Source organism: Falco peregrinus, chromosome 1 (genome assembly GCF_023634155.1).
Source record: "Falco peregrinus isolate bFalPer1 chromosome 1, bFalPer1.pri, whole genome shotgun sequence".
NCBI lineage: Eukaryota > Metazoa > Chordata > Aves > Falconiformes > Falconidae > Falco > Falco peregrinus.
Window position 1 is genome coordinate 40,338,148 of NC_073721.1, and position 27,767 is coordinate 40,365,914.

General features: G+C 47.0%; 1 protein-coding gene across 1 annotated transcript; it reads left to right on the forward strand.

Moving 5' to 3' along the window:
* Positions 1-1,350: 1,350 nt before the first annotated feature.
* LOC129782914 (golgin subfamily A member 2-like) lies at positions 1,351-27,767 on the forward strand. The gene is made up of 14 exons (XM_055792433.1): positions 1,351-1,581; positions 2,593-2,715; positions 3,097-3,177; positions 7,096-7,134; positions 7,644-7,706; positions 7,949-8,042; positions 8,700-8,806; positions 9,361-9,419; positions 9,669-9,810; positions 16,053-16,146; positions 24,900-25,006; positions 25,561-25,619; positions 25,869-26,010; positions 27,340-27,767. Exons 1-14 carry the CDS (start codon positions 1,351-1,353, stop codon positions 27,424-27,426), a joined length of 1,428 nt encoding a protein of 475 aa, XP_055648408.1. The 3' UTR covers positions 27,427-27,767.

Consider the following 27,767-nt stretch of genomic DNA (forward strand, 5'->3'; position numbering starts at 1 on the left):
GGGTATGGTGACCGGTCATGGGTGCGGTGTCTGGTCACATAGGCACACAGCTTTGAGGAGACGCCTGCCCTTCTTCCTCTAACAAAGGGGCTATTTATAAAAAGGATGAGAAAAGGATGAGAGACATTCCAATGTTATCTAGAGGAAGGGAGTGCTAAGTCTTCTTGCTGGAGAAGATCAGATGGTCACAAGGACCTACAAACCTGCAAGACCACCACGTTCCAGGCAAAGGACTGGTAAGCTAATTAACATACGAAGAGAGAGTAAGCGGGTTTAGGTAACGAATATGTATAGGCGTTAATTGAATATTTATTTGTTTTATTGTATAAATGTGAGATGGGGCACGCACGCTTGTGGAGGAGAGATCCCCCATGCATCTGCGCGCAATAAACATACCTACTTTATAACTTTCGAGTTACAGAGTTTAATTCCGTACGTCACCTCATGGGGTACTTTTCACCTTTTGCCTGGTATGTGATGGTCTTGCAAGTCTGCAGTGTTCTTGTCGGTCCGAGCTAATGGATGTCCTTGTCGACCATCTGGTCCTTCTGCTTGTTTCTTTTACTCGCTCCCTCTAGATAACTTATAAACAGGCCCCTTGTCAGAGAAAGTTAGAGAAACGGACTCCTTCTTTCGCTAGCTCTTTCATTAATTATTTCGTTCAAACTATGGTTCCATGACCTGATTACTAGACCTACATTCTTTGCGTATTTATTAAAATATATTAAAATATATTTACCCGTAACTGATTGTCCCCATTCCATACCATTTCTTTATATCACTATTATTAAAGTTCACGGTTTCTTGGCAGGTAGCTACGAGTTGTTTCATTCGGTTGCTCCCAGTCCTTGGCCTTGGTACAGGGCTGTACAGAGGATTCCACAGCAGCTTGTGTTGTGCAGCTGCTAGTTCCACTAAAATATATTTCTTATTCCTCTACAGTTCTATGAAAATGATTTTATAAAATCAAATAAGGTTAGTTAATTCTAACCGTTAGCAAATCTGTAACACGGGGACCCGGCTCCTACCGCCCGGGCCCGGGCCGCGGCGGGGCGGGCGCGCTGCGACCCGCGCTCGGCGGGACCCGCTCGGCCAGGGCTGCCGCCTCCCGCCGGGCCGGCCGGGTGCGCGCGGGGCCGGCCGGGAGCGGCAGGCGCGGGCGCGCCGCGGGGCACGCTGGGAAGTGGAGTCTCCCAGCGACAGGGCCCACTGTGCCGTCAGCGCCGGGGAACAAACGTCTCCGGGAAGCTGCAGGTGAGCTCTGGGTGGGGCACGCCGGGCAGCCAGGTGTCACCCGAGCAGCGGGCGGTGCGGGCTGTCACCCGAGCAGCGGGCGGCGCGGGCTCCAACATGGGGAGCAGGCACTGCAAGGTGGCACCGGCTCCCCCAGTGACTGAGGGAAAAGCGGAGCTGCCGGGCCCGGTGGGGCACGGCGATGGGCCGGGCCTCCAGGGCGGCAGCGCAGGCTGGGCGGGCCCTGGCTGCTGCCGCCGGCGGTGGGCGAAGCCAAGGCGGCCCAGGGGCGGGGCGGCCGTGGCGGCCGGCAGCGGGCAGAGCTGGCTGGCGGCGGGCAAGGAGAAGGTGAGGGGCGGCGGGGGCCGGGGCGGGCCGGGCCGGCGGTGCCGTGGGTCCGCCGGGTTCGGTTTGGCGGTTTTCCCTCCCCCTGACCTCCCCACACCCTTTTTTGGGGTTTTTTGGTCTCATGTTACTTATTTCCCCGGCCGCGGCGTGGGCGGCGTATGTGAAAGTCCTGGGGAGGGGAAAGTGTCCTGGAGCGGTTCGGGCTTCCATTTTGGAGTTCTGCCAATAACGGGTCCTTCTTTCCCCACCTGGAGGCCGAGGCGCGGCGCGGCCCGGCCCGGCGGGGGGCCGGAGGGCGGGCTGCGGGCTGGGGAAAGGGGCAGTTGACCGAACTGCCTGGGGCTCGCTTGCCTGGGGGCTTCACCCTGCTGGAGCACAAACGATTCGGCTCGGAAGACCCAGCCGAATTCAAGCGAACGGCTTATCCGACTAGCTTTTCCGGGGTGAAGTGGGTGTGATTGAAAAATCCGTTGTAGGTTGCTTCTCCCCTTAGTTCACAGTGACTGCGCTGCTTGTATTAACGTGGCATTTGTCTGTAAGGACTGTAATTTTCCTCCTCAAAATCTTTCACAGAGTGGGAGACCTTACTGTCAGGTGTTGATGTTTCACTTAACATTCAGATTTAATTGCCCTTTATTCATTTTTCCTTAATGCTCTTAGTTAGAACCCTAAAAAACCCCACCCCAAGATACTTCTTTTCATCTCCTTCTAGTTGCCGGATGGAGTATCAAGTCGTTTCCCAGCAACTCTTAGCTGTGTACAAAAGTTGAACGTTTGCAGCTCTGAGCCTCTTGTCGTAAACTCATCACATTAGATCTTACTTTAGCCTTTTTTTGGGACGTGTTTTGATTTCTATTTTTCTTCCCCCCGGGGCGACAAACTCATTGAAGAGCGTTTCTCTTGTCCTTACACTTGGTCTTTTTACCCAGTGGAGTTGGGGCTGGGGGGTTGACATCATTCTCACAGAAGGCATGTTCTGTTTGGATTTCAGATTATTATTATTTTTCACAGCTGAAGGAGTATCAGCAGAAGAAGAGCCCTGGAGCAGCTGCAGCAAGTAAGGAAAACCGCAAAACTAAAGGAGACGGTCGACCTGAGACTCCCCCGGGCGATGACCAGCAGCCTCCAGAGAACGTGAGTGCCTCGGTCTTTGTCCCAGCTCATTTGCTACCTCCTTGTTCTCTGGTTTTCTGAACAACGTGACTAGAGCCGGGAAATGGTTATGCGGGTGTAATAGATGACTGGCGCAGCTGCCTGTATCGCCAGCACGCGAAGCGTGCCACAATAGTTAGCAGCTACCGCTGCTGGAAGGTGCACACTAGAGCTCAGGGTACGTGCCAAAGCCGCGTCTGATCATGCGGTGCTCTCACGCAGCCCTGGGTGTGCCCAGAGCTGCTGCTTTGAGCTGCGTGCTCCTGGCCAGCCGGAGGATGCCGGTTTCTTTGGCTACCTTCGATCGACACTTTCTCTCTGTCCTTTTCTGAGCCGTTCCCCCTTTTCTTTCACCTCCTTCAGATTCAGAACGTTCTGAAGGTGCCGGTGGCAGACCTGAAGCGCTCCAATGGGGTAGCCATACCCTCATTGGACAGGAGGAAGGTGAGGCAGTGCTCGTGTCCCTCGCAGTGACTCTCTCTCCCTACTGCATGCTTCAGGTTCTGTTTACGCTGGCCTCGATTTCTTGGGTGGAGCCTTGTCCTGACATAGCCCCTCTCAGTTGCTTGAGTTTCGTTGCTGTTTTTATTATCATGGAGCTAGTTGATACCATGCGTTGCCATTGCTCGTAAAGTGCTTGCGCCCTTCTGGTTTGTGTCGAACTGAACGTGTGAAAAAGTGAACCTTGTCAAAACCTCTTCCGCGAGACAGCTGAGCTTTGAGGAAAAGGAGGAGTGTGGGGTGAGGCGATAAACTAACTGAACTGCTGAGGGCAAGCGCAGTAGGGAGAGGCAGTGTTTTCTTAGTCTGTATTTCTCCCGCTGTGCGTGTCGTTGCTGTATTCCCTAGGGCCTTGCTTCTGAAGGGCATGACTCTGCTGATCTCCAGGCAAGCAGCTGCCCTGAGGAAGCTGTCTAGTTATTCCTGCCAACCCATTTTACAACAGGCGATGAAACTTGCGCCAGGGATGTACAGTCTGGCAAGTTCCAGTACTGGCTTTGAATAGGTTTGGGCAGGAAGTCGGATCCTTTGAGTCAAGCGTTTACAGGCTTTAGCGTCTTCACGTTGCCAGGCTTCTGAAGAGGAAAGGGCAGGAACTATGCCGATAAGCAATAGAAACGTGTTCAGGCACAAACATAAACCCCCAGCCTTTTTAAACCAATTCTTTTCAGGCAGTTTATTTAAACGGAAGGCTTGATCAAATTGTGATAGAAGCTCAGGGAAGTCAAATTTGGTAGCCCAGAATTCCGCTGTTGCTGTGGCAAAGCTCTGATTTTTCGTTTCACTTGCATCATTTTGGTAGCTTATTTTCCTCCCATTGTTTCAGTTCAGTTGTCATAAAGTAACTCCTGTTTACTACATATCCGTGCGTCTCTTATCAATAAACGTAACTACAGTAATCACCAGGGGTACCAGTTAGATGCAGTGAAACCTGCAAGATGGAATGGAGTTCACTCTGGTTTGCCTTTGTATTCCTTTTGTCCTGTTACTTCTCTTTTGATATTTGATGTGGAGCTTTAAGCAGTCAGCTCAAGAAAACACTCCTGGATCTCAGCGGTGTCTGCAGTCATCCTACTGAACAATATGATATTTAAGCATTGAGAAGCAAAAAATCCTGGTTTAGAACGTAAACTCTCAGCAGTGGGAAGAAAAGCTGAGTGGGATGAACGGACAGCATGTATTCATGGAAAGATGTATTCTTGATTTAGTGGAAAAGAATGGGAAATCAACCTGCATCATTGACATTAGCTTGTCGCAGAGGGAGTCTGCATCTCTCCTTACCCAGAAAAGGATGTTTTCTCTGTGTGGTGCTTTGGAGTGAAAGGCGCTATAAGGAGTATTATTGTGATAGTCAGTTCTTCCTTAGTAGTGACTTGTTGCCTTGGGGAATAAAACTGGCTGACTTGACTGCTTTGCTTGTAGTCTACATCAGATGTGAATGGAGAAAGTGCTGTTTCTTCCACAAATATTAAGGAAACGGAAGGAGGTTGTTCTCAGTGTCCCCGTCCCCCCCCGCCCCCTTTCTTATTTGCTACTGTTGATAACTTACTGGGACTCTGCTTTCGGCAGTGTTAGCGAGACCTGGTTGAATGCACAGTTCTCGTTCACTGCTGTCTAGTGTTGTCTTGTGCTATCATCGGGTAGTTGCGATCAACAGTGGGAGGCAGGTATCGGAGGTGTTTCCAGTTTGGGGACTGGGGATAATCTGGCTTCCGTGCAACTGCCGTTCTTATTTCTGAGTCACTGTTAGGTCAAAATGAAGCCTTGGCAGAGTGGATAAAACATGTTGATGTCTCAGCTGCTTTTGTTGAAGCGGTAGATTTTTGTTTTATTTGGAGAATCTGATTACCACAGTTTGATAGGATTTATTTTGCTGTCCTTTTTAAGTACGGCTTTTTTCCTCCCCTCCTCCTCTTCTGCTCCTTCTTTTTCTCCTGTCTGCATGTGCCCATCAGACACGTTACCGGGAGCTGGCAGTAGCCCTGGATTCCAGCAATCTTAACGAACAAGCAGTTCGTTACACAGATAGAGGAATTGGTAAGAAACAATCTAACCAACCAGTCTGACGTGGTCCTCGCTGCTCCCCCAAGCTCTTTGGGTGTCTGCAAAGTTGTGGGTTCTCTCCTAGTGCCACAAGGAAGGCTGCTTACACAGCACTCTGCAGGGAACAAAATGAGCTGCACGGAAAACCTGTTAAGGGGCTCAAAGTCTAAGGCCGCTGGTGAATGTATTGGCTCAACTGAGGAACAAGAAACAGAGTTTTGTTGTTTCCATTTAAGTGTGCTCTGCTGATCTCATCAGGCTTTCCCTGGATGATAAGCATCCTGATAAAACAACTATTTCTGCGCCTGTCCGAATCCTTGAAACACACAATTCTGGTGCTGGCAGCAGTGTGAAAACCTGTTTCTGCAGGTGGTGCTGCTGATCTAACGATATCGGCAGAGTGGGAGCAGTAGGCCTTAGAGGGTCTGGGGCTGGTTTCTGATCATATCCTCAGCTTCTCTTGGCACGATGAGTGAACTGCTTTGTCCTGTGGCCTGCATGGATTCCCGCTGCAGCTTTTCAGCCTTCAGCTTTAACACTGCAAGAAATGCAGCCAAGTGGACTTGCTTCAGTCTGACAAGAGCCTTTCTTGTGTGAAATGCTTTCCCCCATTTTGTTCCTCTGTAGAAGTACGCTTTTTGCAAAGTTCAGCATTTCCCGGTGTACCCCGTGATCCCTCCTTGTTGTTTTCCTTTGGGCTTTGGGTTATTTTTGTTCCATTCTGGTTCTTTTTGTGTTTTAGCTGGGCTGCAGAGGAACTTGGCATAGTGCATTGCCCACCCAAGACTCTCCTTGTTTGCCTGCTTTTACGCTGGCCTGCAACTGTGTAGGGCCTTTGCTGCATTTGTGGTCTTGCCTTTGCTTTTGCTGGTTATGTTGTGCATGGGCATTGCTAGAATCAAAACCTCTCACTCATCACTCTTCCATCTGTAGTCACCTTTCAAAATGCATTGAAGTAGTAGTAGTAGTAGTAGTAGTAAAGAAAGAGCTTGGACAATGCTCATTCTTTGGGAAGGCAAAAAAGCCCTGCTTCTGTAGTTAGTTACGAGGCATCTGTGAAGAAGCTGTCAGGGAGACAACAAGCAAACAGCAAACGCAGCAGCACAGTTGTGTGGCAGCCTGGGTAGGCAGCTGCCACCTTTGTCTCCTTCACCTCCTATCTAAAGGTGCATTACCTACGGGCAACAAATCTCCAAATACTTCACGGGTAAGATGGAAATGGGCTAGAACGGAATTACCCCTTCTCTTTGTATCTGGCTTCAGCCCTCCCATACCACCTCCTGCAGAAGTCTGCCAACACAAGTGCGGCTCCGCGTGACTTAAGGCCAGCTCTTCAGTGGAAGAAAGGTCTGAGGTCTCAGTTCAAGGAAAAGACTACGTTTTTGTTTGGGGGTTTGGGTTGTGTTTTTTTTTATTATTGGTGGTGTTTTTTAAAAAAACCCAGCATTTCTGGCGATCACCCCAATACACCAGGATTACTGCCCTCAGTTGCACAGATGTGGGGATGCGAGTTTAACTGAAGTTGGTAGATGCTCAGATGTAGACATGGAGGGGTTTCAGCAGCGGTGTTGGAGAACAACTGTGGCAATCTAATGAGCGATGAAAAAGATGCCTGGCATATGAAGTACATTAGTGAAGGCAGCTCCAGATCTCCTATTTTTAATAGCTAAGATGAACTTCCTAGTCCTCTACAGAAAGGACAGTGGAAATTCTGTTTGCGTGAATTGGGCATGTATCCTACTTTGTTGAAGTGAAAATGTGTTTCAGATGTATGAGAGTATTTTCTCTTGATACTGGTGCATCACTTTTCTTCCACAGAAAGAGCAGAGCCAGGAGGCAGTGGATCAGCTGGAGAAGGTAAAGTGTGTCCTGGTTTTGGATAGGCAGAAAAATAGTATCTCTTTCTTGGCGGCGCAGAGAGTATAGTGGGCTGTGGCACAGGCATGTGTGGTCTTGTCTTATGTTAGATTCAGTTTCATTGTAGCGTAGGGTTGAATAATTTGATTTCATGAGTTAGGCCTGCCTGGCAGGTAGCGTTCTTATTTTGACACAAGCGAACGTTTAAATACTCAAGTATTAGAGGAGTGTGGTGGAGGCAGGAGAATACAAGTCCTTGCCAGCAGCTTGCTTCCAAGCACTACCGTTTTTATGCTAGCAGCGATTGTGCTATGCTGTTACTGCCAATCTAGGATGGATAAATAGTGAAGGCGTTCAAATAACGCAAGGCTGAAGTATGTCTTTAGAAAGACTGCTGTCGTTTCGATGCTGCAAGTACTACCAATGTATCACTGCTTTTTTAGTTTGATACAAAACAAGGGTTACCTATCTACATTTTTGTGCTAAATAGGCATCATTTGTTTATACAGGAAAAGAAGGAGTTGGAAAAGGAATTTTCTGAAGAGCAAGCTGCGCTGAAGGAACAGCTACGGGTAAGGCAGAGCCTCCATTACAGTAACACTACCTGCCTTCTGCTGTTCTCTGGATTACTGACCATTCACAGTCTTTACTCGGGAAGCCGCGAGCGCGTTCCTTCAGGAAAACTGGGAGTCAGCCCGACTGTGCTTAACTGCACGAGCTCTTTCCCTTTACTGAGTTAGCCTTTTGTGGCAACAGTGATGTTGCAGTTACAAGCAAAGAAGTTTTGTGCTGAGCCGATTTTCCTTTCCCGAAGGTTCGTAACAAGACTATTGGAATTCTAGCTTCTGAGAAGTCTAAGTTGCAGGCGGCACTTGCACATACTCAGCAGGCTGCACGGAAGAAATCAGGTAACTGACTGTGAGCACTCCAGCTCAAGCTGTTGGTCAAAGTGTGAATTTCAAGCCAGAGGCATGACAGTTGCTGGCAGCCAGCTCACAGCAGTGGCCGACTCCTGGGTGGGCAATACTTGGCACCATCGCTGCCTCTGTTGCCAGAGCTGCCCCCAAGTGGGAGCATGTTGATCCCATGGCAGTTGAGGTTCTTTTGTGCATCGCTAAAGCCTTGTCAGCCCTGTTCAGCCCCGGTGACTACCCCAGGCTGTTCCTTTCTGACTTTCTTCTGATCCTTTTAAAACTTAGTTCCCTTTTTGCCACCCTCCCTCCCACACAGCTATCGCGTAAAGGTAGTTTTTACCCGAGCCCTTCATTCTGAACCAAGTTTGAGCAACTTCTCCTATTAGAAAGAAAGATCCCAACCAACATATTGCCTACTCTGCAGAGGAAGTTTCGTCATCTCCCTCAAAGTGACGATGGTAGTTACAGAGAGCTTTACTGCCCAGAGCTGCTAGTGAGCCACCTGTAGAGCCAGGGGCGGAACCAGGTCTACTGACTTACAAAGCTCTGTGCTGCCTTAAGAGCTTGTTGACAAAGCAGAAAGTGCTGTTTAGCAGTTCCAAAACGCTCTTTGTGGTCCAGCCTCAACTCACTCTGTTCTGACTTGTTCAGGAGAAGCCGAGAGCCTTGCTGCTCGTTTACATTCATCTCGCCAGAGGGTAGTGGAGCTGGAAAGTACTTTGTCCTTCGTCTCTCTGCAGGAAAAACAGGCAGAGAAGGTAAGAGTCACCTCTGCTTACGCTTCACCAGCAGCTCTGCCTTTGGCTATTTGCTTGTCAGTACACTAATGCAAAGTCTGTAGTCCCTGCTCGGAGAAGGGGCAGAAATTAACATTCTCAATTGTTAATTAACCTTGTAAAGCCCTGTGTTCTCCATGGTCAAGGCAAAGTTCATTCAGGTTTCCGTGACCACTAATCCAGTGGTAATATGATCCAGTTGCTGTCTTCAGATCCGGCACCTTACTTCATTAGTCTTGCCAGCTCCACGCAACAGAAGCGCCACCGAGACCTTGTCTCAGGAGGGTCTCCATCAGGCAGACACTTCAGTATCGATATTCATCCAGAAGTCTGCAGAAATGACCTCACGTTCAGTTAGTAGCATCGCGTTTGAAAAGGCTGAGCAGATTTATTCCTGGCAAATTCAGGAGGTTCTAAGCCAACCTGTCCTGAAGGATTTTGCCAAAGTTCTGATGCTTTCCACTTCAGCTGATGTGCTAAAGGTGAAATATTTTGCTGAAGTCTGCAGCTGAATCAGTCATTTCTTTTTTCTCCAGCATAACGAAGAGTTAATGAAGGAGCTAGAAGACCTGAAACAGGAGCTGTACAAACAAAGGTAAGTCCATTTGCTGCTTGTTACTGCAGAGTAACACTGCTCTTCCCGGTAGAGCCACGAAACATCACAAGGGGCATGCACCACAGGTGGTGACTTGGGAGGTTGGATATTCAGCTTAAAAAAAGTGACTGGATGTGATGTTTCAGTGATTCTAACTGTTACGACTAGCTGGACTGCAAATTTATGACATGTACTTGCCCAGACCCGTAGTACATACAGTGATGCTGCTTTAATTTTGGTTTGTTTCAGCAAAAGTAGTGAGGAAATGAAGCTGCAGAATTTAGAGCTGTCACAGAAGGTTCGCTGCCTGGTTTCCGAGGACTTGGCCTTGGAGTTATATATAAAGGATTTGCATCAGAAACTGGACATGGCTGAACGGAGGATCCAACAGGTGCCCATACTGCTTCCAGGCTGTGAGGGTAGATCACACTGACCGTTGTAAGACTTTGCTTCTGAGAGTGGGGGCAAGGCTTAACCCTTGTTCGGAAAGGAAGGCACAAAACCTCATCAAGGCATCCTCTTGGTCAAAGGCCTTCAGCGAGGCCTCTGAGGAACAGAAGGTCTGTTTGAAGGAGCTGGAGCAGTAGTCTGGAAGCTGTTGTGACGCTGGTCTGCGAAAAGAATGTTCTACAATATGAGAGGGTGACTGAACATACAGCGCGTGACAATACGAAGACTTTTCCTGCTTTGTATCTGTTTGGCATTTTGGTTACGCAGCTGTCTCGTGGTCTCACTGAGAAGCCAGTTGAATAGGGCTGGTGTTTGTACCCACCCTTGCAGAAGGTGAATTGGACAATGGTAACTTGAAGGTCAGCTGGGGAAAGTTAAGAGAAGCAGCCAGTTAGGAAGGGAATTCAGGAAGCCAGCTGTCAGCAGTTCAGAGAGCAAGCTGGTGTGAACCTGAGCCTGTGAGGGAAGAAACTGCTCTTTTGTTTATTTTGGGGTTTGTTTTTTTTTTCCTCCCCAGTCAGTGGCTTAAGTTACCCTTGAAATAAAGGCAGCTGCTCCTCTTCTGGGAAAAGTACTGTGTGCCAACTGACACGCTCCAGACGTTGGCTTTAAATTCCTGACGTGTTTGACAACTTTTAAAATCACAAGCTTTTAGACCATCTGACCTGGCTGTGTAATACAGACTCTGGAAATGCACAAAGTTTCTGAGCCAGATTTTTTCCCCGCTCTCGTTTTCTTAGCATGGATAGATACATTTTGATCTGATTGGCTGTTATGTGGACCGTTGTGTCTGGGGTTTCAGAAATAATTTGTAAACTGATCTTTAATTGCAATATGTCATGACAGATTTCTTTTTCCAGTTGCCGTCTTGTAAAAATCCTGTGTTTAGGAAAATGCTGTTCAGAAGCTCACTTGACGCTAATAGGGCAGGAAAGCTGATTGTTGGCATGAGCTGCTGCCGCCATTGGTGTCTTCATGCGAGGCAGACCCTTCCCATCTCAGCCACTTCAGCTTTCTTGGCTGTGAAACGCAGAAAGCCCATCAAAATAGGACTCCATGTGTGAAAGCAAATGGATCAAGCATGGCGTGCCAAGCTGAGCAGAATTACTAACTTTTTTTTGCTATGTTATTAGAACCTCACAATGCATAATTTCCCGAGAAGTGTCTTGTTCCTAGTTCTCTCTGTTTCCAACAAATCCAGCTGTTCAAGTAGTTTATTGAGTTGTTGGTTGGCTTTTTTTGATTTATTTCACAACTGATGGTGGAGGAAGAAGGAAGTTCTTGTGGTTAAGGCACATTACTGTTCTTTGCATCTCGAAGCGTTAAGCAAACAGAACGTCTGGACTGGAAGAAATGAAGGAAACATTTTTGACATGTACTGGTGAAGGTATTCCTCTTGTCCATCTGATGTTTCATATTGAGGAGTGTTTGAACCAATAAGGGTGAGGTGACCTGTAGCTGGAAGAAGTAAGGGAGTTCCTGACCTTCCTAGGAGCACCTAACATACGTTTTCCCTTGAGAGCACAAGTATCTGTCCTGCTAAAAAGAAAGGGAGAAAATTCTGTTTGTTTCCCTCTGCAGTCCTTCCACTTTATTGTTTTCCTTAAATGTCTTCACCATCACCGTATTCTTGCTGCTCGATTCACGAGAAAAGTGCTGAGCAGGTAGACGGGGAATGCCAAGAGAGAGATTTCTTGTTTCCTGTGAAGTGCCAAGAAGGAAGCGACTGAAGTAGGAGGGAACCTTTGCAGGTGGCATTGCAAAGAGCTGTGATAGATTGCTGGGGTTGAATGTTGAAAACGATTATCTCGTTTGTTTTGTAGTGGTTTTAAATTATGGCTTAGCAGAGCTGGATGATGAAATAAATTGCCATGAAACGCTAGAGCACTGCTCTGGGTCTTCATGGCGCTCTGATGCTGTACAAGATAAATGAAGTTGTCCGGTTCACGGTGGGTAGAGGTGTGGTCAGATGCTGTTCATCCTCCCACGAAGGCTGGATGAGAACTTGCATTGCTGTCCAGGAACAGGTTTTTGGCCCTTTTCCGTTTAGTTTCTTCTAGTCATGGGATTCATCGCTCCATGAGGGCCACTGGCACCTGCTCCCAGCCACGCTGAGTTTGGCCTGTTCGTAAATGTCCTCCTTCTAAACTTGTGGTTCATAGCGTGCCGCACATCTCACCAAGTTTTAGAGGGAGCGTTTGAGTTTGACTCAAAAAACTAGCAGTTTTCAGGTAGTCACTGACCTTTTCTATCTTAATCTGCATTCAGCGATCTCTGTTTTCCCTAGATAGATCCTGAAGGTAGCGCTTTTCAGAGCAGAGTGGCCACCATCTGGCTTTGCCCTCGCTCGCTTCTTGGTGCGTCCTTTGCCATTCATCTAGTGTGTGAACTTGAAGAGTTGGGTGACGTTACTGCCCCGTGTTCTCGGGTACAGCCTCGTTTTGATCCTTTTGTCCTGTTAATTCTCTTGATATTTGATGTGGAGCTTTAAGCAGTCAGCTCAAGAAAACACTCCTGGATCTCAGCGGTGTCTGCAGTCATCCTACTGAACAATATGATATTTAAGCATTGAGAAGCAAAAAATCCTGGTTTAGAACGTAAACTTTCAGCAGTGGGAAGAAAAGCTGAGTGGGATGAACGGACAGCATGTATGCATGGAAAGATGTATTCTTGATTTAGTGGAAAAGAATGGGAAATCAACCTGCATCATTGACATTAGCTTGTCGCAGAGGGAGTCTGCATCTCTCCTTACCCAGAAAAGGATGTTTTCTCTGTGTGGTGCTTTGGAGTGAAAGGCGCTATAAGGAGTATTATTGTGATAGTCAGTTCTTCCTTAGTAGTGACTTGTTGCCTTGGGGAATAAAACTGGCTGACTTGACTGCTTTGCTTGTAGTCTACATCAGATGTGAATGGAGAAAGTGCTGTTTCTTCCACAAATATTAAGGAAACGGAAGGAGGTTGTTCTCAGTGTCCCCGTCCCCCCCCGCCCCCTTTCTTATTTGCTACTGTTGATAACTTACTGGGACTCTGCTTTTGGCAGTGTTAGCGAGACCTCATTGAATGCACAGTTCTCGTTCACTGCTGTCTAGTGTTGTCTTGTGCTATCATCGGGTAGTTGCGATCAACAGTGGGAGGCAGGTATCGGAGGTGTTTCCAGTTTGGGGACTGGGGATAATCTGGCTTCCGTGCAACTGCCGTTCTTATTTCTGAGTCACTGTTAGGTCAAAATGAAGCCTTGGCAGAGTGGATAAAATGTGTTGATGTCTCAGCTGCTTTTGTTGAAGCGGTAGATTTTTGTTTTGTTTGGAGAATCTGATTACCACAGTTTGATAGGATTTATTTTGCTGTCCTTTTTAATTCCTGCTTTTTTCCTCCCCTCCTCCTCTTCTGCTCCTTCCTTTTTCTCCTGCCTGCATGTGCCCATCAGACACGTTACCGGGAGCTGGCGGTAGCCCTGGATTCCAGCAATCTTAACAAACAAGCAGTTCGTTACACAGATAGAGGAACTGGTAAGAAACAATCCAACCAACCAGTCTGACGTGGTCCTCGCTGCTCCTCCAAGCTCTTTGGGTGTCTGCAAAGTTATGGGTTCTCTCCTAGTGCCACAAGGAAGGCTGCTTACACAGCACTCTGCAGGGAACAAAATGAGCTGCACGGAAAACCTGTTAAGGGGCTCAAAGTCTAAGGCCGCTGGTGAATGTATTGGCTCAACTGAGGAACAAGAAACGGAGTTTTGTTGTTTCCATTCAAGTGTGCTCTGCTGATCTCATCAGGCTTTCCCTGGATGATAAGCATCCTGATAAAACAGCTGTTTCTGCGCCTGGTCTGAATCCTTGAAACACACAATTCTGGTGCTGGCAGCAGTGTGAAAACCTGTTTCTGCAGGTGGTGCTGCTGATCTAACGATATCGGCAGAGTGGGAGCAGTAGGTCTCTGAGAGGGTCTGGGGCTGGTTTCTGATCATATCCTCAGCTTCTCTTGGCACGATGAGTGAACTGCTTTGTCCTGTGGCCTGCATGGATTCCTGCAGCAGCTTTTCAGCCTTCAGCTTTAACACTGCAAGAAATGCAGCCAAGTGGACTTGCTTCAGTCTGAAAAGAGCCTTTCTTGTGTGAAATGCTTTCCCCCATTTTGTTCCTCTGTAGAAGTACGCTTTTTGCAAAGTTCAGCATTTCCCGGTGTACCCCGTGATCCCTCCTTGTTGTTTTCCTTTGGGCTTTGGGTTATTTTTGTTCCATTCTGGTTCTTTTTGTGTTTTAGCTGGGCTGCAGAGGAACTTGGCATAGTGCATTGCCCACCCAAGACTCTCCTTGTTTGCCTGCTTTTACGCTGGCCTGCAACTGTGTAGGGCCTTTGCTGCATTTGTGGTCTTGCCTTTGCTTTTGCTGGTTATGTTGTGCATGGGCATTGCTAGAATCAAAACCTCTCACTCATCACTCTTCCATCTGTAGTCACCTTTCAAAATGCATTGAAGTAGTAGCAGTAGTAGTAAAGAAAGAGCTTGGACAATGCTCATTCTTTGGGAAGGCAAAAAAGCCCTGCTTCTGTAGTTAGTTACGAGGCATCTGTGAAGAAGCTGTCAGGGAGACAACAAGCAAACAGCAAACGCAGCAGCACAGTTGTGTGGCAGCCTGGGTAGGCAGCTGCCACCTTTGTCTCCTTCACCTCCTATCTAAAGGTGCATTACCTACGGGCAACAAATCTCCAAATACTTCACGGGTAAGATGGAAATGGGCTAGAACGGAATTACCCCTTCTCTTTGTATCTGGCTTCAGCCCTCCCATACCACCTCCTGCAGAAGTCTGCCAACACAAGTGCGGCTCCGCGTGACTTAAGGCCAGCTCTTCAGTGGAAGAAAGGTCTGAGGTCTCAGTTCAAGGAAAAGACTACGTTTTTGTTTGGGGGTTTGGGTTGTGTTTTTTTTTATTATTGGTGGTGTTTTTTAAAAAAACCCAGCATTTCTGGCGATCACCCCAATACACCAGGATTACTGCCCTCAGTTGCACAGATGTGGGGATGCGAGTTTAACTGAAGTTGGTAGATGCTCAGATGTAGACATGGAGGGGTTTCAGCAGCGGTGTTGGAGAACAACTGTGGCAATCTAATGAGCGATGAAAAAGATGCCTGGCATATGAAGTACATTAGTGAAGGCAGCTCCAGATCTCCTATTTTTAATAGCTAAGATGAACTTCCTAGTCCTCTACAGAAAGGACAGTGGAAATTCTGTTTGCGTGAATTGGGCATGTATCCTACTTTGTTGAAGTGAAAATGTGTTTCAGATGTATGAGAGTATTTTCTCTTGATACTGGTGCATCACTTTTCTTCCACAGAAAGAGCAGAGCCAGGAGGCAGTGGATCAGCTGGAGAAGGTAAAGTGTGTCCTGGTTTTGGATAGGCAGAAAAATAGTATCTCTTTCTTGGCGGCGCAGAGAGTATAGTGGGCTGTGGCACAGGCATGTGTGGTCTTGTCTTATGTTAGATTCAGTTTCATTGTAGCGTAGGGTTGAATAATTTGATTTCATGAGTTAGGCCTGCCTGGCAGGTAGCGTTCTTATTTTGACACAAGCGAACGTTTAAATACTCAAGTATTAGAGGAGTGTGGTGGAGGCAGGAGAATACAAGTCCTTGCCAGCAGCTTGCTTCCAAGCACTACCGTTTTTATGCTAGCAGCGATTGTGCTATGCTGTTACTGCCAATCTAGGATGGATAAATAGTGAAGGCGTTCAAATAACGCAAGGCTGAAGTATGTCTTTAGAAAGACTGCTGTCGTTTCGATGCTGCAAGTACTACCAATGTATCACTGCTTTTTTAGTTTGATACAAAACAAGGGTTACCTATCTACATTTTTGTGCTAAATAGGCATCATTTGTTTATACAGGAAAAGAAGGAGTTGGAAAAGGAATTTTCTGAAGAGCAAGCTGCGCTGAAGGAACAGCTACGGGTAAGGCAGAGCCTCCATTACAGTAACACTACCTGCCTTCTGCTGTTCTCTGGATTACTGACCATTCACAGTCTTTACTCGGGAAGCCGCGAGCGCGTTCCTTCAGGAAAACTGGGAGTCAGCCCGACTGTGCTTAACTGCACGAGCTCTTTCCCTTTACTGAGTTAGCCTTTTGTGGCAACAGTGACGTTGCAATTACAAGCAAAGAAGTTTTGTGCTGAGCCGATTTTCCTTTCCCAAAGGGTCGTGTCCAGACTATTGGAATTCTAACTTCTGAGAAGTCTGAGTTGCAGGCGGCCCTTGCACCTACTCGGCAAGCTGCACGGAAGAAATCGGGTAACTGACTGTGAGCACTCCAGCTCAAGCTGTTGGTCAAAGTGTGAATTTCAAGCCAGAGGCATGACAGTTGCTGGCAGCCAGCTCACAGCAGTGGCCGACTCCTGGGTGGGCAATACTTGGCACCATCGCTGCCTCTGTCGCCAGAGCTGCCCCCAAGTGGGAGCATGTTGATCCCATGGCAGTTGAGGTTCTTTTGTGCATCGCTAAAGCCTTGTCAGCCCTGTTCAGCCCCGGTGACTACCCCAGGCTGTTCCTTTCTGACTTTCTTCTGATCCTTTTAAAACTTAGTTCCCTTTTTGCCACCCTCCCTCCCACACAGCTATCGCGTAAAGGTAGTTTTTACCCGAGCCCTTCATTCTGAACCAAGTTTGAGCAACTTCTCCTATTAGAAAGAAAGATCCCAACCAACATATTGCCTACTCTGCAGAGGAAGTTTCGTCATCTCCCTCAAAGTGACGATGGTAGTTACAGAGAGCTTTACTGCCCAGAGCTGCTAGTGAGCCACCTGTAGAGCCAGGGGCGGAACCAGGTCTACTGACTTACAAAGCTCTGTGCTGCCTTAAGAGCTTGTAGACAAAGTAGAAAGTGCTGCTTAGCAGTTCCAAAACGCTCTTTGTGGTCCAGCCTCAACTCACTCTGTCCTGACTTGTTCAGGAGAAGCCGAGAGCTTTCGTGTTGATTTATGTTCATCGCGCGAGAGGGAATCGGAGCTGGAACGTACTTTAGCCTCCGTCTCTCTGCAGCAGATACAGGCAGAGAAGGTAAGAGTCACCTCTGCTTACGCTTCACCAGCAGCTCTGCTTTTGGCTATTTGCTTGTCAGTACACTAGTGCAAAGTCTGTAGTCCCTGCTCGGAGAAGAGGCAGAAATTAACATTCTGAATTGTTAATTAACCTTGTAAAGCCCTGTATTTTCCATGGTCAAGGCAAAGTTCATTCAGGTTTCCGTGACCACTAATCATATGATCCAGTTGCTGTCTTCAGATCCGGCACCTTACTTCATTAGTCTTGCCAGCTCCACGCAACAGAAGCGCCACCGAGACCTTGTCTCAGGAGGGTCTCCATCAGGCAGACACTTCAGTATCGATATTCATCCAGAAGTCTGCAGAAATGACCTCACGTTCAGTTAGTAGCATCGCGTTTGAAAAGGCTGAGCAGATTTATTCCTGGCAAATTCAGGAGGTTCTAAGCCAACCTGTCCTGAAGGATTTTGCCAAAGTTCTGATGCTTTCCACTTCAGCTGATGTGCTAAAGGTGAAATATTTTGCTGAAGTCTGCAGCTGAATCAGTCATTTCTTTTTTCTCCAGCATAACGAAGAGTTAATGAAGGAGCTAGAAGACCTGAAACAGGAGCTGTACAAACAAAGGTAAGTCCATTTGCTGCTTGTTACTGCAGAGTAACACTGCTCTTCCCGGTAGAGCCACGAAACATCACAAGGGGCATGCACCACAGGTGGTGACTTGGGAGGTTGGATATTCAGCTTAAAAAAAGTGACTGGATGTGATGTTTCAGTGATTCTAACTGTTACGACTAGCTGGACTGCAAATTTATGACATGTACTTGCCCAGACCCGTAGTACATACAGTGATGCTGCTTTAATTTTGGTTTGTTTCAGCAAAAGTAGTGAGGAAATGAAGCTGCAGAATTTAGAGCTGTCACAGAAGGTTCGCTGCCTGGTTTCCGAGGACTTGGCCTTGGAGTTATATATAAAGGATTTGCATCAGAAACTGGACATGGCTGAACGGAGGATCCAACAGGTGCCCATACTGCTTCCAGGCTGTGAGGGTAGATCACACTGACCGTTGTAAGACTTTGCTTCTGAGAGTGGGGGCAAGGCTTAACCCTTGTTCGGAAAGGAAGGCACAAAACCTCATCAAGGCATCCTCTTGGTCAAAGGCCTTCAGCGAGGCCTCTGAGGAACAGAAGGTCTGTTTGAAGGAGCTGGAGCAGTAGTCTGGAAGCTGTTGTGACGCTGGTCTGCGAAAAGAATGTTCTACAATATGAGAGGGTGACTGAACATACAGCGCGTGACAATACGAAGACTTTTCCTGCTTTGTATCTGTTTGGCATTTTGGTTACGCAGCTGTCTCGTGGTCTCACTGAGAAGCCAGTTGAATAGGGCTGGTGTTTGTACCCACCCTTGCAGAAGGTGAATTGGACAATGGTAACTTGAAGGTCAGCTGGGGAAAGTTAAGAGAAGCAGCCAGTTAGGAAGGGAATTCAGGAAGCCAGCTGTCAGCAGTTCAGAGAGCAAGCTGGTGTGAACCTGAGCCTGTGAGGGAAGAAACTGCTCTTTTGTTTATTTTGGGGTTTGTTTTTTTTTTCCTCCCCAGTCAGTGGCTTAAGTTACCCTTGAAATAAAGGCAGCTGCTCCTCTTCTGGGAAAAGTACTGTGTGCCAACTGACACGCTCCAGACGTTGGCTTTAAATTCCTGACGTGTTTGACAACTTTTAAAATCACAAGCTTTTAGACCATCTGACCTGGCTGTGTAATACAGACTCTGGAAATGCACAAAGTTTCTGAGCCAGATTTTTTCCCCGCTCTCGTTTTCTTAGCATGGATAGATACATTTTGATCTGATTGGCTGTTATGTGGACCGTTGTGTCTGGGGTTTCAGAAATAATTTGTAAACTGATCTTTAATTGCAATATGTCATGACAGATTTCTTTTTCCAGTTGCCGTCTTGTAAAAATCCTGTGTTTAGGAAAATGCTGTTCAGAAGCTCACTTGACGCTAATAGGGCAGGAAAGCTGATTGTTGGCATGAGCTGCTGCCGCCATTGGTGTCTTCATGCGAGGCAGACCCTTCCCATCTCAGCCACTTCAGCTTTCTTGGCTGTGAAACGCAGAAAGCCCATCAAAATAGGACTCCATGTGTGAAAGCAAATGGATCAAGCATGGCGTGCCAAGCTGAGCAGAATTACTAACTTTTTTTTGCTATGTTATTAGAACCTCACAATGCATAATTTCCCGAGAAGTGTCTTGTTCCTAGTTCTCTCTGTTTCCAACAAATCCAGCTGTTCAAGTAGTTTATTGAGTTGTTGGTTGGCTTTTTTTGATTTATTTCACAACTGATGGTGGAGGAAGAAGGAAGTTCTTGTGGTTAAGGCACATTACTGTTCTTTGCATCTCGAAGCGTTAAGCAAACAGAACGTCTGGACTGGAAGAAATGAAGGAAACATTTTTGACATGTACTGGTGAAGGTATTCCTCTTGTCCATCTGATGTTTCATATTGAGGAGTGTTTGAACCAATAAGGGTGAGGTGACCTGTAGCTGGAAGAAGTAAGGGAGTTCCTGACCTTCCTAGGAGCACCTAACATACGTTTTCCCTTGAGAGCACAAGTATCTGTCCTGCTAAAAAGAAAGGGAGAAAATTCTGTTTGTTTCCCTCTGCAGTCCTTCCACTTTATTGTTTTCCTTAAATGTCTTCACCATCACCGTATTCTTGCTGCTCGATTCACGAGAAAAGTGCTGAGCAGGTAGACGGGGAATGCCAAGAGAGAGATTTCTTGTTTCCTGTGAAGTGCCAAGAAGGAAGCGACTGAAGTAGGAGGGAACCTTTGCAGGTGGCATTGCAAAGAGCTGTGATAGATTGCTGGGGTTGAATGTTGAAAACGATTATCTCGTTTGTTTTGTAGTGGTTTTAAATTATGGCTTAGCAGAGCTGGATGATGAAATAAATTGCCATGAAACGCTAGAGCACTGCTCTGGGTCTTCATGGCGCTCTGATGCTGTACAAGATAAATGAAGTTGTCCGGTTCACGGTGGGTAGAGGTGTGGTCAGATGCTGTTCATCCTCCCACGAAGGCTGGATGAGAACTTGCATTGCTGTCCAGGAACAGGTTTTTGGCCCTTTTCCGTTTAGTTTCTTCTAGTCATGGGATTCATCGCTCCATGAGGGCCACTGGCACCTGCTCCCAGCCACGCTGAGTTTGGCCTGTTCGTAAATGTCCTCCTTCTAAACTTGTGGTTCATAGCGTGCCGCACATCTCACCAAGTTTTAGAGGGAGCGTTTGAGTTTGACTCAAAAAACTAGCAGTTTTCAGGTAGTCACTGACCTTTTCTATCTTAATCTGCATTCAGCGATCTCTGTTTTCCCTAGATAGATCCTGAAGGTAGCGCTTTTCAGAGCAGAGTGGCCACCATCTGGCTTTGCCCTCGCTCGCTTCTTGGTGCGTCCTTTGCCATTCATCTAGTGTGTGAACTTGAAGAGTTGGGTGACGTTACTGCCCCGTGTTCTCGGGTACAGCCTCGTTTTGATCCTTTTGTCCTGTTAATTCTCTTGATATTTGATGTGGAGCTTTAAGCAGTCAGCTCAAGAAAACACTCCTGGATCTCAGCGGTGTCTGCAGTCATCCTACTGAACAATATGATATTTAAGCATTGAGAAGCAAAAAATCCTGGTTTAGAACGTAAACTTTCAGCAGTGGGAAGAAAAGCTGAGTGGGATGAACGGACAGCATGTATGCATGGAAAGATGTATTCTTGATTTAGTGGAAAAGAATGGGAAATCAACCTGCATCATTGACATTAGCTTGTCGCAGAGGGAGTCTGCATCTCTCCTTACCCAGAAAAGGATGTTTTCTCTGTGTGGTGCTTTGGAGTGAAAGGCGCTATAAGGAGTATTATTGTGATAGTCAGTTCTTCCTTAGTAGTGACTTGTTGCCTTGGGGAATAAAACTGGCTGACTTGACTGCTTTGCTTGTAGTCTACATCAGATGTGAATGGAGAAAGTGCTGTTTCTTCCACAAATATTAAGGAAACGGAAGGAGGTTGTTCTCAGTGTCCCCGTCCCCCCCCGCCCCCTTTCTTATTTGCTACTGTTGATAACTTACTGGGACTCTGCTTTTGGCAGTGTTAGCGAGACCTCATTGAATGCACAGTTCTCGTTCACTGCTGTCTAGTGTTGTCTTGTGCTATCATCGGGTAGTTGCGATCAACAGTGGGAGGCAGGTATCGGAGGTGTTTCCAGTTTGGGGACTGGGGATAATCTGGCTTCCGTGCAACTGCCGTTCTTATTTCTGAGTCACTGTTAGGTCAAAATGAAGCCTTGGCAGAGTGGATAAAATGTGTTGATGTCTCAGCTGCTTTTGTTGAAGCGGTAGATTTTTGTTTTGTTTGGAGAATCTGATTACCACAGTTTGATAGGATTTATTTTGCTGTCCTTTTTAATTCCTGCTTTTTTCCTCCCCTCCTCCTCTTCTGCTCCTTCCTTTTTCTCCTGCCTGCATGTGCCCATCAGACACGTTACCGGGAGCTGGCGGTAGCCCTGGATTCCAGCAATCTTAACAAACAAGCAGTTCGTTACACAGATAGAGGAACTGGTAAGAAACAATCCAACCAACCAGTCTGACGTGGTCCTCGCTGCTCCTCCAAGCTCTTTGGGTGTCTGCAAAGTTATGGGTTCTCTCCTAGTGCCACAAGGAAGGCTGCTTACACAGCACTCTGCAGGGAACAAAATGAGCTGCACGGAAAACCTGTTAAGGGGCTCAAAGTCTAAGGCCGCTGGTGAATGTATTGGCTCAACTGAGGAACAAGAAACGGAGTTTTGTTGTTTCCATTCAAGTGTGCTCTGCTGATCTCATCAGGCTTTCCCTGGATGATAAGCATCCTGATAAAACAGCTGTTTCTGCGCCTGGTCTGAATCCTTGAAACACACAATTCTGGTGCTGGCAGCAGTGTGAAAACCTGTTTCTGCAGGTGGTGCTGCTGATCTAACGATATCGGCAGAGTGGGAGCAGTAGGTCTCTGAGAGGGTCTGGGGCTGGTTTCTGATCATATCCTCAGCTTCTCTTGGCACGATGAGTGAACTGCTTTGTCCTGTGGCCTGCATGGATTCCTGCAGCAGCTTTTCAGCCTTCAGCTTTAACACTGCAAGAAATGCAGCCAAGTGGACTTGCTTCAGTCTGAAAAGAGCCTTTCTTGTGTGAAATGCTTTCCCCCATTTTGTTCCTCTGTAGAAGTACGCTTTTTGCAAAGTTCAGCATTTCCCGGTGTACCCCGTGATCCCTCCTTGTTGTTTTCCTTTGGGCTTTGGGTTATTTTTGTTCCATTCTGGTTCTTTTTGTGTTTTAGCTGGGCTGCAGAGGAACTTGGCATAGTGCATTGCCCACCCAAGACTCTCCTTGTTTGCCTGCTTTTACGCTGGCCTGCAACTGTGTAGGGCCTTTGCTGCATTTGTGGTCTTGCCTTTGCTTTTGCTGGTTATGTTGTGCATGGGCATTGCTAGAATCAAAACCTCTCACTCATCACTCTTCCATCTGTAGTCACCTTTCAAAATGCATTGAAGTAGTAGCAGTAGTAGTAAAGAAAGAGCTTGGACAATGCTCATTCTTTGGGAAGGCAAAAAAGCCCTGCTTCTGTAGTTAGTTACGAGGCATCTGTGAAGAAGCTGTCAGGGAGACAACAAGCAAACAGCAAACGCAGCAGCACAGTTGTGTGGCAGCCTGGGTAGGCAGCTGCCACCTTTGTCTCCTTCACCTCCTATCTAAAGGTGCATTACCTACGGGCAACAAATCTCCAAATACTTCACGGGTAAGATGGAAATGGGCTAGAACGGAATTACCCCTTCTCTTTGTATCTGGCTTCAGCCCTCCCATACCACCTCCTGCAGAAGTCTGCCAACACAAGTGCGGCTCCGCGTGACTTAAGGCCAGCTCTTCAGTGGAAGAAAGGTCTGAGGTCTCAGTTCAAGGAAAAGACTACGTTTTTGTTTGGGGGTTTGGGTTGTGTTTTTTTTTATTATTGGTGGTGTTTTTTAAAAAAACCCAGCATTTCTGGCGATCACCCCAATACACCAGGATTACTGCCCTCAGTTGCACAGATGTGGGGATGCGAGTTTAACTGAAGTTGGTAGATGCTCAGATGTAGACATGGAGGGGTTTCAGCAGCGGTGTTGGAGAACAACTGTGGCAATCTAATGAGCGATGAAAAAGATGCCTGGCATATGAAGTACATTAGTGAAGGCAGCTCCAGATCTCCTATTTTTAATAGCTAAGATGAACTTCCTAGTCCTCTACAGAAAGGACAGTGGAAATTCTGTTTGCGTGAATTGGGCATGTATCCTACTTTGTTGAAGTGAAAATGTGTTTCAGATGTATGAGAGTATTTTCTCTTGATACTGGTGCATCACTTTTCTTCCACAGAAAGAGCAGAGCCAGGAGGCAGTGGATCAGCTGGAGAAGGTAAAGTGTGTCCTGGTTTTGGATAGGCAGAAAAATAGTATCTCTTTCTTGGCGGCGCAGAGAGTATAGTGGGCTGTGGCACAGGCATGTGTGGTCTTGTCTTATGTTAGATTCAGTTTCATTGTAGCGTAGGGTTGAATAATTTGATTTCATGAGTTAGGCCTGCCTGGCAGGTAGCGTTCTTATTTTGACACAAGCGAACGTTTAAATACTCAAGTATTAGAGGAGTGTGGTGGAGGCAGGAGAATACAAGTCCTTGCCAGCAGCTTGCTTCCAAGCACTACCGTTTTTATGCTAGCAGCGATTGTGCTATGCTGTTACTGCCAATCTAGGATGGATAAATAGTGAAGGCGTTCAAATAACGCAAGGCTGAAGTATGTCTTTAGAAAGACTGCTGTCGTTTCGATGCTGCAAGTACTACCAATGTATCACTGCTTTTTTAGTTTGATACAAAACAAGGGTTACCTATCTACATTTTTGTGCTAAATAGGCATCATTTGTTTATACAGGAAAAGAAGGAGTTGGAAAAGGAATTTTCTGAAGAGCAAGCTGCGCTGAAGGAACAGCTACGGGTAAGGCAGAGCCTCCATTACAGTAACACTACCTGCCTTCTGCTGTTCTCTGGATTACTGACCATTCACAGTCTTTACTCGGGAAGCCGCGAGCGCGTTCCTTCAGGAAAACTGGGAGTCAGCCCGACTGTGCTTAACTGCACGAGCTCTTTCCCTTTACTGAGTTAGCCTTTTGTGGCAACAGTGATGTTGCAGTTACAAGCAAAGAAGTTTTGTGCTGAGCCGATTTTCCTTTCCCGAAGGTTCGTAACAAGACTATTGGAATTCTAGCTTCTGAGAAGTCTAAGTTGCAGGCGGCACTTGCACATACTCAGCAGGCTGCACGGAAGAAATCAGGTAACTGACTGTGAGCACTCCAGCTCAAGCTGTTGGTCAAAGTGTGAATTTCAAGCCAGAGGCATGACAGTTGCTGGCAGCCAGCTCACAGCAGTGGCCGACTCCTGGGTGGGCAATACTTGGCACCATCGCTGCCTCTGTTGCCAGAGCTGCCCCCAAGTGGGAGCATGTTGATCCCATGGCAGTTGAGGTTCTTTTGTGCATCGCTAAAGCCTTGTCAGCCCTGTTCAGCCCCGGTGACTACCCCAGGCTGTTCCTTTCTGACTTTCTTCTGATCCTTTTAAAACTTAGTTCCCTTTTTGCCACCCTCCCTCCCACACAGCTATCGCGTAAAGGTAGTTTTTACCCGAGCCCTTCATTCTGAACCAAGTTTGAGCAACTTCTCCTATTAGAAAGAAAGATCCCAACCAACATATTGCCTACTCTGCAGAGGAAGTTTCGTCATCTCCCTCAAAGTGACGATGGTAGTTACAGAGAGCTTTACTGCCCAGAGCTGCTAGTGAGCCACCTGTAGAGCCAGGGGCGGAACCAGGTCTACTGACTTACAAAGCTCTGTGCTGCCTTAAGAGCTTGTTGACAAAGCAGAAAGTGCTGTTTAGCAGTTCCAAAACGCTCTTTGTGGTCCAGCCTCAACTCACTCTGTTCTGACTTGTTCAGGAGAAGCCGAGAGCCTTGCTGCTCGTTTACATTCATCTCGCCAGAGGGTAGTGGAGCTGGAAAGTACTTTGTCCTTCGTCTCTCTGCAGGAAAAACAGGCAGAGAAGGTAAGAGTCACCTCTGCTTACGCTTCACCAGCAGCTCTGCCTTTGGCTATTTGCTTGTCAGTACACTAATGCAAAGTCTGTAGTCCCTGCTCGGAGAAGGGGCAGAAATTAACATTCTCAATTGTTAATTAACCTTGTAAAGCCCTGTGTTCTCCATGGTCAAGGCAAAGTTCATTCAGGTTTCCGTGACCACTAATCCAGTGGTAATATGATCCAGTTGCTGTCTTCAGATCCGGCACCTTACTTCATTAGTCTTGCCAGCTCCACGCAACAGAAGCGCCACCGAGACCTTGTCTCAGGAGGGTCTCCATCAGGCAGACACTTCAGTATCGATATTCATCCAGAAGTCTGCAGAAATGACCTCACGTTCAGTTAGTAGCATCGCGTTTGAAAAGGCTGAGCAGATTTATTCCTGGCAAATTCAGGAGGTTCTAAGCCAACCTGTCCTGAAGGATTTTGCCAAAGTTCTGATGCTTTCCACTTCAGCTGATGTGCTAAAGGTGAAGTATTTTGCTGAAGTCTGCAGCTGAATCAGTCATTTCTTTTTTCTGCAGCGTAATGAAGAGTTAATGAAGGAGCTAGAAGACCTGAAACAGGAGCTGTACAAACAAAGGTAAGTCCATTTGCTGCTTGTTACTGCAGAGTAACACTGCTCTTCCCGGGAGAGCCACAAAACATCACAAGGGGCATGCACCACAGGTGGTGACTTGGGGGGTTGGATATTCAGCTTAAAAAAAGTGACTGGATGTGATGTTTCCGTGATTCTAACTGTTATGACTAGCTGGATTGTAAATTTATGACATGTACTTGCCCAGACCCGTAGTACATACAGTGATGCTGCTTTAATTTTGGTTTGTTTCAGCAAAAGTAGTGAGGAAATGAAGCTGCAGAATTCAAAGCTGTCACAGAAGATTTGCTGCCTGGTTTCCGAGGACTCGGCCTTGGAGTTATATGTCAAGGATTTGCATAAGAAACTGGACATGGCTGAACGGAGGATCCAACAGGTGCCCATACTGCTTCCAGGCTGTGAGGGTAGATCACACTGACCGTTGTAAGACTTTGCTTCTGAGAGTGGGGGCAAGGCTTAACCCTTGTTCGGAAAGGAAGGCACAAAACCTCATCAAGGCATCCTCTTGGTCAAAGGCCTTCAGCGAGGCCTCTGAGGAACAGAAGGTCTGTTTGAAGGAGCTGGAGCAGTAGTCTGGAAGCTGTTGTGACGCTGGTCTGCGAAAAGAATGTTCTACAATATGAGAGGGTGACTGAACATACAGCGCGTGACAATACGAAGACTTTTCCTGCTTTGTATCTGTTTGGCATTTTGGTTACGCAGCTGTCTCGTGGTCTCACTGAGAAGCCAGTTGAATAGGGCTGGTGTTTGTACCCACCCTTGCAGAAGGTGAATTGGACAATGGTAACTTGAAGGTCAGCTGGGGAAAGTTAAGAGAAGCAGCCAGTTAGGAAGGGAATTCAGGAAGCCAGCTGTTAGCAGTTCAGAGAGCAAGCTGGTGTGAACCTGAGCCTGTGAGGGAAGAAACTGCTCTTTTGTTTATTTTGGGGTTTGGTTTTTTTTTCCTCCCCAGACAGTGGCTTAAGTTACCCTTGAAATAAAGGCAGCTGCTCCTCTTCTGGGAAAAGTACTGTGTGCCAACTGACATGCTCCAGACATTGGCTTTAAATTCCTGATGTGTTTGACAACTTTTAAAATCACAAGCTTTTAGACCATCTGACCTGGCTGTGTAATACAGACTCTGGAAATGCACAAAATTTCTGAGCCAGATTTTTAGATTAAGAAAATAGGTTTTAATCAAAGAAATAGTAAATACAAAATTGGTAGGGAGGAGCTGTCTAGCTCAGCCTGTTTTACAGGGCTAAAATCTAAGCTTTTTGATTTTAATCTCCTTCCCCCCTCCTCTTTTTTTTTTTTTTTTTTTTTTCATTGAACATCACCGTGAGTTGGAGCACTTTAAGGTTGCAACATGGATCATGTGGCAGGTTGCTATCAGGGGAAAGGCTATGCAGAAGTGGCGTGTTAACATTTTGCCATAACTTTTTGATTTTTCTTGGCAGTTGTCAAATCAGGCAGGGAGTCTGGATGCAAAGCAGCAGTTGCAGGTGGCACTGGAGGAGAAGGCAGGCCTGGAAACCCGGGTTGCTCAGGGCTTGTACGGAATGACATCCAGATCTTCATGTCTGTAAAGAAACTTGTGTGGCAGAAGAATGCAGCCTGAGCTTTGCGTTAACACTGGTTTCTTCAGGCTTTATCCCTGAAGCAGTCACTGCCAAATTTATTTAGCCAATACGATTTTCTTTGTGTTTTATTTTGTTTTGAACAGCTCTCAGGGTCAGTTCACCGGCTCCAGGCAGAAAGAGATCACTATGCAGAGAAACTGAAGGAGGTGCAGAGAATGTGGCAGCAGTAGGTGCAGCAGTTCTCTGAGCAGGTAACACCAGGGGCAGCGTCACAGCTGCTCTAGACAAACACAGGCAGGAGTGAATGCACCATGAACGTTGATTTAACTTTTATGGTGTGGCCTTGCAGGTCCATGCACTGGCAGACGAGGAGGAGGAGCACATGGCCTGAGGAGACGATGACGTGGACTCCCGAGTTCAACCAGAAGACCTTTTATTAGTCCAGAACCCACACTTATAATATCCTCGTTTGCTGTTCACGCGCCCCATACTAAATTATCATTGGTTAATCAATGCTGTTCACACACGTCTTGGCTACATATAATTGGTTAATTACTAAGCTGCAAATGCA

Bases quoted from the DNA above. Each gene is read 5' to 3' on its own strand.
- LOC129782914 (XM_055792433.1), top strand. From the start codon at position 1,351: ATGGGGAGCAGGCACTGCAAGGTGGCACCGGCTCCCCCAGTGACTGAG. The intron at 9,811-16,052 runs GTGCCCATACTG...CCTTTCCCAAAG, and splicing joins CTGAACGGAGGATCCAACAG to GGTCGTGTCCAGACTATTGG. The intron at 26,011-27,339 runs GTGCCCATACTG...TGTTTTGAACAG, and splicing joins CTGAACGGAGGATCCAACAG to CTCTCAGGGTCAGTTCACCG.